This window comes from Barbatula barbatula (assembly GCF_947034865.1).
Source record: "Barbatula barbatula genome assembly, chromosome: 9".
NCBI lineage: Eukaryota > Metazoa > Chordata > Actinopteri > Cypriniformes > Nemacheilidae > Barbatula > Barbatula barbatula.
The window spans coordinates 23,300,593-23,315,561 of NC_136772.1; the positions used below are offsets into that span (position 1 = coordinate 23,300,593).

Below are 14,969 nucleotides of genomic sequence, written 5' to 3' on the forward strand. Positions count from 1 at the left end.
GTTGAGATCTGGTGACTGTGGAGGCCATTTTAGTACAGTGAACTCATTATCATGTTCAAGAAACCAATTTGAAATGATTCGATCTTTGTGACATGGTGCATTATCCTGCTGGAAGTAGCTATCAGAGGATGGGTACATGGTGGTCATAAAGGAATGGACATGGTCAGGTAGGCCGTGACATTTAAACGATGCCCAATTGGCACTAAGGGGCCTAAAGTGTGCCAAGAAAACATCCCCCACAACCTTACAGCACCACCACCAGCCTGCACAGTGGTAACAAGGCATGAAGGATCCATGTTCTCATTGTGTTTACTCCAAATTCTGACTCTACCATCTGAATGTCTCAACAGAAATCGAGACTCATCAGACCAGGCAACATTTTTCCAGTCTTCAACTGTCCAATTTTGGTGAGCTCGTGCAAATTGTAGCCTCTTTTTCCTATTTGTGGTGGAGATGAGTGGTACCCGGTGGGGTCTTGTGCTGTTGTAGCCCATCCGCCTCAAGGTTGTGCGTGTTGTGGCTTCACAAATGCTTTGCTGCATACCTCGGTTGTAACGAGTGGATATTTCAGTCAAAGTTGCTCTTCTATCAGCTTGAATCAGTCGGCCCATTCTCCTCTGACCTCTAGCATCAACAAGGCATTTTCGCCCACAGTGACTCCTTTTTCACACCATTCTTTGTAAACCCTAGAAATGGTTGTGCGTGACAATTCCAGTAACAGAGCAGATTGTGAAATACTCAGACCGGCCCGTCTGGCACCAACAACCATGCCACACTCAAAATAGCTTAAATCACCTTTCTTTCCCATTCTGACATTCAGTTTGGAGTTCAGGAGATTGTCTTGACCAGGACCACACCCCTAAATGCATTGAAGCAACTGCCATGTGATTGGTTGTTTAGATAATTGCATTAATGAGAAATTGAACAGGTGTTCCTAATAATCCTTAAGGTGAGTGTATATTTACACAGGTAACATGAATGGATTGGGTATCCGAACACTTAAAGGGATAGTTCACTCCAAAATGAAAATTCTGTCATCATTTACTCGCCTGGTCGCCCTTTTGACCTTTCAAACCTGCATGACTCTCTGTTTTTTCTGCAGAACGCAAAAGAAGATATTTGGAAGAACGTTATCAACATTCTTCAAAATGTCTTCTTTTGTGTTCTGCAGAAGAAAGAGAGTCGTGTATGTTTGAAACATCAAAAGGGTGTAAATGATGACAGAATTTTCATTTTGATGTGAACTATCCCTTTATTAAGAAAGGGACCTGCAGCTATCCAGTCTCTTTAAACTCTTTAAACTTCAAAATCGATATCCTTTTTTTATTTACTCTTATATCTTCAAATACGTAAGTGCCACTGTTTGTTCTCAAAATGTAATGTTATTTACAATAATTAAACTCGTCCTGGCTAAATCTAAGTCTTGTTTGTGATATGTCCAGCCACGCACCCCCCCCCCCCCAATGCTAAATATGTGGCTATACAGTAGTTTTGAGAGTTCTAAAGTGTTTCAGAGGAACAGCTGTCAGGTGTTTAAATGGCACATCCGCGTTGACTTCTCTAAACCAGCAAACATCCGGTTAAAACCCATCAGCCGCCGAGCCAAACCACCGTGACTCTCATAGATACACTACAGTTCAAAAGATGAGGAACACATTTAAAAAGATTTATATAAACTCATCAAAACTATGGAATAACACAAATGTTACTTTGGGAATTATGCTGTGAATGGTGTTTACATCAGCAGTGTCGTCAAATGCTTTCTAGAATTTGCAGAAATGTCCATCATAACTAAAGCTAAACACAGCACGAATACAATCAGCTTTACCGTAGCACTACCATGGCTTTACTTTGAAACACACCATGTAGTTTCCAAGGTTTCAAAAGAAAAGTTAAAAGGAATATAACATACACAGACAGCCGTTTCATACCGCACACGTATGCAGTGTTTTGTTTTCTGACTGTTCACGGTCTAAACGTCACAATTTGCCTACTGCGCTTCAAATTCAACATCTCATAAATGTATTTCATAAAACCATTACATTGTTACACTAGCTTAACAATACAAATATCTGAGATGGCAACTGGCAACCAGATGCCACTCGCTGAATTACAGTACAAAGTAATGCATAGCCTACTATAGTTTGAAGCGTTGACTGTTGCCTTTAAATACAACACGCTGTCAGTATGAACAGGGACCTGCTTATACTGTGCATGTGCAGCATTCTGAAAAAGAGAAATGATGAAGGAGAAGGGAACCAAAATGAGGATAATGCAAACCCACACAGACAGCTCTGCCAGGAGCCATGTCACGCCACAACCACCCTGGAATTGGTGCCAGTCAACCAGAGATTTACCAAAACCCACAGACACACAACCCGCCGTCAGATAGACCCGTATGTATGTGTGAATAAGACCCTCCATTAGGCTATACAAAGAGCATCATACAGAATCACATGTATTACAAACAAACAATCCAAACGTGAAGCCACAGATCATTACTGCCAATATCCAGTATTTCAACTAAATATGGCCCATATTCGCTTTTATTATTAAACATACATTGTACATTTACAACGGTGTAAAGACAGCAAGCCATAGGAACATTGGTTTACAAACAGGAATCTTAGGAAGCGTTCATCTAGACCAGTATTTGATCATTTCAGCGACTTTAACAGTCCGATTATTCTTTATACTCATTCTCTAAAGTGTCTTGTGCTTTAACGGTGATTACATCTGAAGACAGTGACCCCTGGTGGTGGGGAGTTGTGTGACAAGCAAACGTTGGATTATCACTAGAATTGACAGATTATACGAGTTCACATTTGTGTTTTGTTGTTGATCATTCTTTTAGTTTATGAACTGAGGTCAGTGCTGTTAAATCTCTCTGATACAAGCAACTGTCTCTGTTATCAGCTGTAAATGTTTTTTTCTCATTATTGTTAAAATGACATTCGTGACACTGTTTGTAGTGATCGAGACATTATTCAACATGCTAAAATCTTGTTACTGTATTATACTGTGAACTATACAGTGACTTGTAGTTTTAAAATCATTTATATTATATTTATTACTACGAAAGGACAACATTGTGATACAAAAATATAGATATTCACCGGTAATAAACCTTTACCTTCAAAACCTTACATTTGACATTATTTTGCATGAGCAAATTCACCATTCCCTATGGTACATCACACTAATGTATAGCGTAAATCACTACGTAGGCCTGTAAATCAACATTCACGTAAATCAATATGTATGTAAATATACGGATGTTTACTTCGTCCCAATTACAAGCACTTAAATGAAAATATTTCATGAGTTAAATCACATTTATAAAAAAGGTATTTTGTCAAATAAAGTGTTTCTACGGTGTGTGTTTTTTATTGAACGAATGTGAATGTCTGAAGCTAAAAGAAAAAACAATAGCAGATTTTTTTATTAAACAAGGAACTATAATGACAAAGCAATCTATTACCGTTGCTTTTTTGTGGTACATGTATCTGCAAAGACACGTGCAGAATATAAATGCAGGCGCACACATGGTGGAAAATTGTGTGTCCTATTCCATTACTCCACAAAGGTGATTGACTGCATTGATTTAGATTTGGTTTTCCAGATAGTTGATTCTACATCCATTCGCAGCTGCTCGCCTCCTACCAGCTCCACACACCCACTGCCCTTGATCCCACACTTTCCTAAACCACAATAACACCGGCCCACCCTACACAGTAAAATTACCTGCCAAACCCAAAATCTGGAAGATCAACCCCCACCTCTGAGCCGTGTAAAATCCTCCCCCATCCGGCTGAGCTGCTGCTGGAGCGAGCCAACCGCAGTCCTCCCATCGTCCATTCATCTTACTTAGGGCTGGACTGTCACATTTGGCAACCTCTGAATTAAGAGACATCAGTACCCCCCCTGCCCCCGCGTGAAATCCAGCCCCCCGATCGCCAACCCTGCAAATATTAAAGCTATTCGACCTTGACTGAGGACAGGAGTCAAACATGCAGCTTTCCACAAGAGCCCTGTACATCCCAGCAGGTGCAGACAGACCTAATCTGCTTTTTACACTTGATCACCGGCCTTTAAAAAACTTGTCGAAACGCAGGGAACGTGCTGAACATCTGCTACGGACGCGCTGGGAGAGTTTGATCTTCCAAACATCAGCTTCAGCAGCTCAGTGGACACTGAAGTGCGTTACATTACTTGTTTGTTTATTTATCTGGCATGAAGGGTGCACATACGCCACGATCATAATTAGTCATTTCATTGTTTAATCTCACAAAAGAATTGTCGCTTTCGTTTTTTTCCCAACCAGGAGCGTTTCGTGAGAATGATCCATATATGCAAGAGTCGACGGATGAGAGCATTTGAGGTCACTGGAAAACCATTTCAATATTAATGTCTTGCGAGAGAAAATCGGGCCGCATTGGTCACTTATTTCACAGGTCAAACACAAATACATATCCTGTGAAATTGGGATTTATTGTTACATTTACATTTAGGCGTTTGGCAGACGCTTTTATCCAAAGCGACTTACATTGCATTAAACTATACATTTATACACAGGTTTCTGCAATCCCCTGGGATCCACAATGCTCTTACCACAGGAAAGCTACAGCCGTGGTTTGTGTGATGTGTGGATTGATTCCAGCAGTGTGGCATCATCAGTGGGGTGGAAATCACATTTTAATGCAGTGCTTTCTAATAGAGATGAATGACTCATTTATACAGGAACTCTCTCAATAAACGATTCTCTTTTTGTGTATTTTGTCTCTCAAGGCACGGCTGTCGATCTGAGCTGGGAATATACAGTGATCCATTCACACTGGAGACGGAAAATGAACAGACGGAAATTTGATATTTTAAGATATAGGTTAGATTACTGATTCAGAAATAGCTTACATCCGGTGGAAAATGTCGAGACTACTTCAAAATGATTTTCAGTTTTTCTGATTTGACTATTTATAGGTATGTTTAGGTAAAAAAAATTGGTTCCATTCTGTAAACTACTAACAATATTTCTCCTCAATTTCTAATAAAAATATGTTTTATGTTTGCATACTTGTAGAAAATGAAAACTAGAGAAAGTACAGTAAAGATGTTCTGTATTTTTTCAGACCACAAATACTGCAAAGAAAACAAGTTTATATTTACTTTTAAACAACACGACAGTCCTATTTCTACATGTATTTAGGAAAAGTCCAGTCTCTTATTGTATTTGCACGGCTGAAAACATTCTTCAATGCCGCTTATTTTCAGAATTGTCTCGGTGGTTTTGTGTTCAAACAATGGAAGCCAAACGGGGTCGGTGTTGTTTGGTTCTTCAATATATATATTTTGGCTACATGTTACTGATTTTAAACTTTATTGGCATTTCTATACTGCATTTGTGTGTGTATACGTTGCATTTCCAGAGGAATTGTGATGTTTTTATTCTCACAGCACCAGCACTGCGTGATAAAGCATCAAGCTACACAAAAAGAAAAAAAACACAGACCGGCGATGGAGGTTTGTCAAGCATCGTGTCTTTTTACGACAGGACCGGCGACGGTCATTTCACGGTTACCAGCCTGAACAAAGGACGTTCATTTAATGGGATTTCATGGAAAATCAAGAGCGGGCAGCTGACAGAAGGGTCATAAATGAGGGAAAGGCGTGTGTCCAGAAACAATGCAATCTCTAGAGAAGATGTGATGTGAAACATCTGAAACACAGCCCAGACACAATGCACTACAGCACCGCTTGCACTCATAATGATGCACGGGTGGTGATATAAAGGCTGAAAGTATTTCCGTCACTGCAGTCATTCAGGATTAACTACGCAAATCTCATCTGATGTATTTGCATGTACATTCAGCAATTAAAACAGGCAAAAAGTGGGAGGAGGGGCCGCCTCGGGACCACTGATGTCTATGTTCATCCTTAAATAAATCAGGATGATTGAGACACACCCGGGGGCTCGGTGGACCTCAGCTAAAGTGTCACCTTAAATATTAAACATACAGTTTTGCTTTATTTAAAGTCATTCCTTAGCAAAAGGTTCTTATTTTTCTAATAAGAATCAGTAGGATGTTCTTTACCTTCATTAAATGTCAACCGTAGACCTCTGGGGGTTTTATTTTCTGTTAATTTTGTGTAATATCGAAAGATTTGTACTATTTCTTTACGCAGTAGGACGTGAAAACCAGGTTTAACGATAGGGCAACATGCTATATCATGCATTCTGACGTCTTTACACTGTTAAACATGTTTGTTAAAAACCTACTTAAAATAATAAGTACTCACGATGAATTTACATGTAAGCATTTGGCAATGCGTGTTACCTCATCTTTAAAATCATAAAACAATTAATCAGTTTTATAGCAATACTTTAGTCAAACTAATCAAAATTCCTACATAATACATTTAGACAATGTCTAGACGTTAAAACAGATTTGGTTTATTTTTAGATAATAAGCATATTTGGGGCTAGTTAGTTTAGGATAAATGTCGGTCGATAAATTCCTTTCTTTTTTTCTTTTAGGGTTCAATGGTTGAGGTGGACAAATGCACTCAATACTAAAGTTATTAGATTATGAGATGTGCAAAAATTACAAAATATTATTTTCCTCTAATTCACGTTATTAAGTATTTATGATTTATATCGACTAAATCAAGTCCCACACCACACTTTATACTAAATAATTCCAAATTATCTTCAAAAGATTCATACATTTATTCAAAAATAATTTACGTGTGCCCCTTTAATATAAAAGGCAACTTCACTTATCTTTAAGTGGGTTAAAACATTACTTCCAGTGGCCTTGACGGCTCAGATGATAAATCATCAAGTTTATTTTGATGTGAATCATGGTAAGAAGAGAAGGTGGTAAGGCAGGAAGACAATTTCTATGAACTTATGTACATACTGTATATATTATATTTATGTTTTCTTAACCATAAAAGTCGCGGATTGCAGCTTGAAAATAACAATGTTTTGTGTTTAATGTACTGATGAAGCCAGTTAGAAAACAGTTCTAAAAGTACATTTTAATAAATTAATGTCTTCATGCTCAAATCAATTACAAAAACAGAACCAAAAACATCAAGAAGTCACATTAAGAGTGCAAAAGATTATCCTAAAGGCAGGTTTAAAGATGAACACGGACTGTAAATATTGTGTTTACAGCAGAAGTCTTTTGACTCTCATGCGTGAGAAGGCAGAGTCAGATACACCTGACGAGAGAAATAAAAACATAACCGGAAAAGAAAACCAAACAAATCAGAAATCACTGCTGACACTTTATCCGCTGAGCCATAAACACCAGATTATGACAAAACAAACCTCATATACCAGTACACAACCTCAGGTGGACTGAGATTACACGAGCGTCGAAAATGACTACAGGTCATACGAATATGGTTATTACGCCTGCACAATATGACATCATCCTTATTTGCGGCTCTTCAGATAAAGTGTTTCCAAAAATGACTGCATCTTCTCCAAAATCACAACGTTTTACAAAATAGAAACAAAGCGCCTGTTTGTAGTACGGCAGGAACAACAGAAGCACGATCCGTCAGACTCCAGCGGAGGGTAATGCTGAAGCACAGCGCGCCCACCGTCAGCTTTAACAAACCCCGACAAAAATGGGGAGGAAGACATGCAAGATACAGGAACATAATCCATCAGACGAGGAAGAGGGGGAGTTAGTAAGTACTGGTCCAAAAAAAGTTCTATATTACAAGAGTCCTTCATGTTCAAGTCCAGACGGAGTAAAAGAGAAGAGCAGCTGCCAGAAGAGGCTAGAAGAAGATGTCTTCATTCTTGATGAGTAACTCCACCACCTGCCTTTGATAGCGGATGTCGTTCAGAGCCGTCATGGCGTCCAGATCGGGCGCTCGCATCAGGGTCGGCCCAAATACGATCCCCAGATTCTCAGCGTTCATCAGGTTATCTTTCTCATTCTGCGTTACCCTGCACACACACACATATATATATATGTATTTAAAGTAAGTGTGTTATAGGACATAAAATATGTTACAGTGGGGATTAAAAACACGTGAGAGCTTCTGTCTGGATTTACTGGCTCACAAATTAAAATATAGAATGTCCCCTCATTTGTAAATTGCTTTGAATATATGTAACGTATGTTTAACTTGAAAAATCATGCATACATAGGGTTGGGAATCGAAAATCGAAACGAATAGGAATCGAATACTTGAAATAGAAATAATTTGATAAAACGGTTCTCATGTACTCTATATATTTATACAAGCAGTCAATAAGTACTCTAAATGACCATACAGCTTGATACGTGTTTTACTTCAACGGTGGAATCCAAACTGGGAATCGAGAAGAATCGGAATCGCTAAAATTCAAACAAAACCCAAGCGTATTCATTCAATGACTTCAGGACACTTTAATGATGAACATGTTTTCATGTAAATATCGGAAGAATAATATAAATAATATGTAAATGTCCTAAAACCATAAAGAATTAAAAGAACGAAATAGTTAATAGTCAATAGTGAATTCTTTATTTTTTAAATAATCAGTTTTATTGAAAAAATTCATTATGGTTGAAATATTCCAGAACTGTGTTGAAATGTTTCTTACCTTTTTAAATGTGCCATAAGATAGCGCAGAGTTTCGCAGTGTGCAGGAGGAAGCTGCTTCAGAGCTTCATGAAGAGTTTCCAAACGCTCATCAGGGTCTGTGACCTCTGAAACACACAAACACGTCCGTCACGACGAGATCAACACTCACACTGAGAGAGTCTATACATCATTAAGAAAAAGTGTGTTTGTGAGGAAACACGAACGTTAAAGCAGAAACTGTCAGGCAGACACGGAGATGTGACTCACTTGCAGCCTCGATGAAGCGTGGATAGGCGTCGTACGTGATGACGGGGATGGGCAAGTCCCTGAAGTAGAGTTTAAGAGCACCTGTGATGATGTTGATGTCTTCATACACGTTCACAGAGATATCGGCTTTCTCCCCGTCTGAACACAAACCGTTCAAACACACACACACTTACAAATCCACAGATCACAGAAACGCTGAGCTACAGAGAGATCCCGGCCTTTACTGTACATCATGTCAACTGGATGAATCAGTTAAGACACAGAACCCTAGAGCACAACACAAGTATTTCTGCATTGATCGAAATCTGCTTCCGTCCTATCGTAACTGCGTGTTCTGAATCAGTCTTATTGTATGATAACCCTCATGTGGTTCAAACCCTTCAGTGGACCACAAAAGAAGATATTTTGAGAAATGTCTCTGCGAATTTGTGTTCATATAATGGAAGTCAACGGGGTTCAATGTTGTTCGGTTACAAATGTCTTATTTTGTGTTCTGCAGAAAAAAGGAAGTCATACAGGTTTGAAATGACATGAAGGTGAATAAATGAAAGAATTGGATGAACCGTCCCTTACAATCTCTTCTTTCGATATCGTCATGTCCCACAGCCACTTTTCAGTCCGTCATTTACTTTCTCTCTATTACCGCTCCATCATCTGTTATTCTCTCTAGCTTATCTTCTCTTTCCCGGTACGTCTGATACTGATGCCACTCGAGTGTCGTAATGAAACGGTAATGTGTGTGAATGTGAACAGATGGGCGTAAATCCACTCACAGATGTGCAACTTTAGCGTTTAAGCAGCTCAGACTTTATATCACATTACATAAACCCACAAGCGAGCTAAAAAAGCATCCTTGTGTACGTGTGGGATCCATCACACGCTGATATGCGTGTAAAGCAATAGTTTGTGAACGAATATAAAGCCACTCACCTCTGTCAAACGTCAACTTCGCGTCTTCAATTAACTCACTGAATCCAGAGACTCGATACAGACCCTCTGACTTCAGACCTGACACAGAAGATCATGCAACAAGCAGCTCTTTATTAATATTAGTTATTAGCACATGTATAATACCCTCATTTTGGAGAACGAGAAATGTAGTCATTTTAAATGGATTCGTCGCCCGAAAATTAAAATTCTGTCATTATTTGCTCACCTTCAGATTGTTCCAAAACTGTATAAATGTTGTTGTTTCGCTGAACACGCAGGAAGCAATTTGGAAAAATGTCAGATCTCGCCCCCCATTGACTCCCATAGTAGACAAAACAAAATACTATGGGAGTCAAGGAGGGGCGAGATCTGACATTCTTCTAAGTATCTTCCTGTGTTTTCTACAAAACCGAAAAATATTTATACAGGTTTGGAACAATCTGAGGATGAGCAAATGATGACAGAATGTTCACAGAATGTGAATTAGCCCTTTAAAAATATCGACATTTGCCCAAATGTCTGAATGGCACATTGGAAGGGCTGTTTGCTCACCTCGTGACTCGATCTCTCGTATGCACATGTCCACCACCATGGGTCGCTTTGAGTTATGAGCTTTGACCAGTGTTGTGAGATCGCAGCTGTACACCTTCTTCACGTGCTTCAGATCCGGTTTACAGTCGTTGGGAACCATCTTCGAGCACTGCTTATGAACGTTCAATCCACAATCTGAAAACAAACAAAACGTTCACCTTCGCGTCCCATTACTGTCAACACAGCTGATTCATGTCATTATTTCATTATTCCTGACACAATGAACTGCCAACCGAGCAATAAATCCAGCACTGTTCAGTCATGTGCTGAAATCCCTAAAGAAATGTCCCGTGTGTCGACGGCTGCAGCGGTTTTACAGCAGATATTATCGATCCTGAGATTGAAATGTTCTGCTTTAATTAGATCACGCTCATTTTCCCAGCATGCCGAGCTTAAAAGTTGACCTCTGCTGACCGCTGATCAGTGATGTCAGACGCTCTGATTGGCTGATGGCTTCACCTTGGCGATGACAGAACAAGGTGGGACTACAAATGGCTCCTTGTAAAAAATGCATGAGCAATTTCAGGCACCTAATAGCTTCATAACCCTCAAAACTAAACGGCTGTAAATCTGGAAGAACGGAACGTGCGTGACTCATCCGGGACGCCCCAGAAGACAAATCACAGATGAGATCTCTTCAACCTTTCAAAATGTCTTTGTTCTGATGAACACAGAGGAAGAATGTTTATAACCAAACAAATCTCGCCTCCCAAATATCTGTCTGGTTACAAGCATTCTTCCAAATATCTCTCTCGGTGTTCATCAGAACAAAGACATTTATACAGATTTGGAACTGGAAGTTGAGGAAATGATGACAGAAGTTTTGGGAGAAGTATCAAAAAGATCTCTCACAAATGTCGCTGTCATTAGTTTCGCAAGAGATCTCAATCATGTCTCAAACTGCGCTCAGATTAGTCAAGTCTCCAATCAAAAGTCGATTTTATTTAAGATCTTAAAACATTTCTCATCAAATTAACCCAAATCCAGATTATTTTACTTTTACAATCTACATTCATTTGATAGCTCCATACTCTTCATGCGTTTCAACATTCCTCTCGATTGCATTTGATTTTAATCTCTTAAGCAATTATAAGAGGCACATCTGAGACTACTTTCGTACTTAAAACAAAATGAAGAAATATACATTTTCTGTGAACACAAGAATGGCAAAAACAGATTAAGAAAAACACTTAAAAGTTCAAATGTATCTATAAGAAAACACCACACAGCAGCTTTAACCCACCCAACCGGTCCAGACAGACACAGAGCTCTCACAGATTATGCTAATGTAGGGAAATGAGCTCATTAATATATAATGTCACCTCAAAACCGGCTGACTGCTTTAATGCAAAGTGAAAGACTGAAAAACTGAGATATATAAGAAAAACAAAGAGATAAGAGCCAGTCGGGCCAAAGAGAGCTCAAGACAGATGTGCTTAGTGTAAGTAAAGAGGAGAGAGAGAGAGAGGAAAGAGAGATGGAGGAGTGGATGTCCTGAGGGTTACACCAGACCTCATTCTCCACATTAAATAGGCCAATGGCTTAATTTTACTCTTCTTTAAGGTTTCCTTTAAGATTTTAACCATTACAACTTTTCTATTATAACTCTAATTGTTTTATATTCAATTTCATATTCATATTATCGGACTGAATTACTTTTGACTTTACTCTTATACAGACGGTTTCATCTTTACAACATAAACAAACGTTACTGCGCACATTTGTGATCCAAACGTAACTTCCGGTGCACATTCACAAACAATAGAGCGTCTGTCGATTATTTCTGATAGCAAGCTAAAGAAACCCAGAAGAACGGTCACTTGACTAAACTTGCCTCTCCAATATTTTTGAGATCAATGTGGTTTTAAGCATTATTTATAAAATAAATAATATGTTAAGAAAAATATTACAATATTACTGTTCTAAATATTATTCAATACAATAACTGGAGAGATGGACCATTTGTAATATAAAACCCAGAAATGGAAAACATGTTATCATAAAAGTATGTAATGCAAGATCAACACCCAAAAAGGAAGTGTCACATCAGAGACCCCATAATCACATTCAGGTGTCTGGTTTTCCTCAGCTGGAAAAAATGCATATTCGCATTCTTTTCTTTTTGTCTTGCGCACCTACAGTGTAACCTAAACCATTGAATGCAAATACAGATTTATCTGCTGACACTTCTGATAAAGATTGGATGCTGGGTGATTAAAAACGGCCCCTTGAGCGCCGCTGCTCTCCTGAGACTTCAGCCACGCAGAACTGTAATTATTTCTGAAGAAGAGCGAGACGTCTGATAAGCCGAGGAGACAGACGCTAATAGAGGGCACATCTCCAAAGCATTGTGTCTGTCAGCTGAGGTCTGCTGGGGTCTTGTTTAGTAGAGGTGACCCCCGGCCCTCAGGTGACACCCGTATCAAACCTACAGCTTATCTCTCGGTTTAACCACATCAAATATCATTTCTTTAACAGACAACGACACTTTACGTGATGCCGACTTTTAATAAAAGCAGTAAGCCACCTGAGAGCATGCGAGACAGTGATGTTAAGGGCGTTTTTCCGGAATCATATTGCAACACACTAAAAACACTTAAATACACAGTCAGTGTTAAAGATCGCCATATGCTTTAGGTTTAACTGTGAACACGAAACTATTTTAATATGAAAGAGCATTAGTTATGATGATTCCATATGATGGCTTCACAGAATATCACCGTGGGAGTGTTTTGAGGCAGTATGGTGAATTTGTGTGACCCAGTGCTGCTATGAGCTCTGAATCTTAATGTGAGCTGGTTGTGAGCTCTCGGCGGCTCCTCTCATTATAAAGACATGCCAGCTTTGTTTTCATTCACTGCCATGATGGACTTGACTTGGCTGGGGGGGCTGTTATCCTCTCATGAGGCAATGTGGCTTAACATGCCCGGGAACTGGGGCTGGCACGCTGGCAGCTGCCCAAATATCTTGCGCGCACACACACACAGACAAAAAGCGATAGAGAGCATAAAGCTTGTCAGAGCACAACGCTGAATGCAAATCTCCACATCAAATGAGATTTCCCTGCCCTACTTTCTGATGGCATCAGAGAGAGAGAGAGAGAGAGAGAGAGAGAGAGAGAGAGAGAGAGAGAGAGAGAGAGAGTGTGTGAGTGAGAGAGAGAGCGCGAGCGAGAGAGAGCGAGAGAGAGCGAGAGAGCGAGAGAGAGAGAGAGAGAGAGAGAGAGAGAGAGAGAGAGAGAGAGAGAGAGAGAGAATAAATGGGAAGAGAGTGAGAAAATGAGGTTGGAAACAAGTAGCGTAAAGGGGTCCTCAGAATGAAGGGATTTTGAACACAAGCTGCTTTCTCCATGTATTATTCATGAAGCTGCTTTATAGAAACATATGTGTGACGCCCATTATCCTATAAATAAACGATTAAAACACACGAACAACACCACAATATCCTTCCACACAGACACACTGCTGAACAAAGCCCAGTTACCAACTCATGCGATAAGAAATGGAGCCTTGGGTTTGAAACACTTAAAATAGAAATGATGTACATGTGTGCGCTGACAAAGTCAACCCAACATTACTGAAATTTGAGCACAAAAAAATATTAAATTGAATTAACCAATAAAGAACAATGAGGGGAGAAAATTGGCGTCATTGATATCAGATGGCAATTGATTGATTCAAATCATGTGTGGATCTATTGCCATTCATGTATTTTGAAAGATTAAAAGTTTGTATCTGTTTCTTCTGTCATTCCACAGGCAAATGAGCATTCACACATACACATTGACCTATATCAGATCTCTATATCACTCCATTAAAATGTGAGCTGGTTATTGTAATTAACTCAAACAAAAAACTATCAAAAATCCTGTTGATTCAAATCAAATAAATATTTAGGCCTAAAATTTAACTGTAAATAAATAAAAAGTAAACAAAAAAATTCGATTTATACAGCTATATTAAAAAATATATAAATTACATTTATACAGGTATATAAAAAAATGTAAAGAAAATGGAATATGACAAAATAAGGCAATATTTCTTCACACATCCAGAGGTATCAAACTGTACTCGGGGAGAAATCTCTTCCTGCAAATATCCGGCTCGAGTTAAAACATTTCAACACACGAAAATGTGTACACATAAAATATTTATAATAGCCTCAAATATGAATGTAGTGTATATAATGGGCCTCTCCAGTTCTTCCATTAATTCCTACAGAACGTCCCCGTAGACATATATTATGTATAGACTGATGATAGGGACACTTTTTGTTTAGCAGAGCATTGTGTTCCTGCATACAGCTCTCATATTAAGTATGCCGTGTCAAGAAGAAAAAACTACAAGATTTTGGAAAAAAACTTTACAATTCCCACTCACGACACTGTAAACTTTTTTTCTCTGTGTTAGTGTTTATTTACCTGCACACTTGACTCCTTGAGCGATGAGACCCCACATGAAGTTGGCACAGTACTCGCACCAGTGTGGCCCTCTGAAGGTGTGCACCTAAAAAAACAACACAAAGACAATTATATAGAACAATAATACACAACTACAGACGTTCTAAGCCCCTGAAAGCTGCTAATAAAGATT

General features: G+C 39.0%; 1 protein-coding gene across 1 annotated transcript in view; it reads right to left on the reverse strand.

Moving 5' to 3' along the window:
• Window positions 1-6,968: 6,968 nt before the first annotated feature.
• chn1 (chimerin 1) overlaps window positions 6,969-14,969 on the reverse strand; it is a 26,408-nt gene continuing 18,407 nt past the window's right edge. Inside the window, exons 7-12 of the mRNA XM_079463996.1 lie at window positions 14,798-14,882; window positions 10,339-10,512; window positions 9,787-9,864; window positions 8,857-8,994; window positions 8,609-8,714; window positions 6,969-7,966 (exon numbers count right to left, since the gene is read on the reverse strand). Of these exons, the coding sequence (XP_079320122.1) occupies window positions 7,795-7,966; window positions 8,609-8,714; window positions 8,857-8,994; window positions 9,787-9,864; window positions 10,339-10,512; window positions 14,798-14,882 (753 nt within the window). The 3' untranslated portion in view covers window positions 6,969-7,794. The remainder of the gene's footprint in view (window positions 7,967-8,608; window positions 8,715-8,856; window positions 8,995-9,786; window positions 9,865-10,338; window positions 10,513-14,797; window positions 14,883-14,969) is intronic.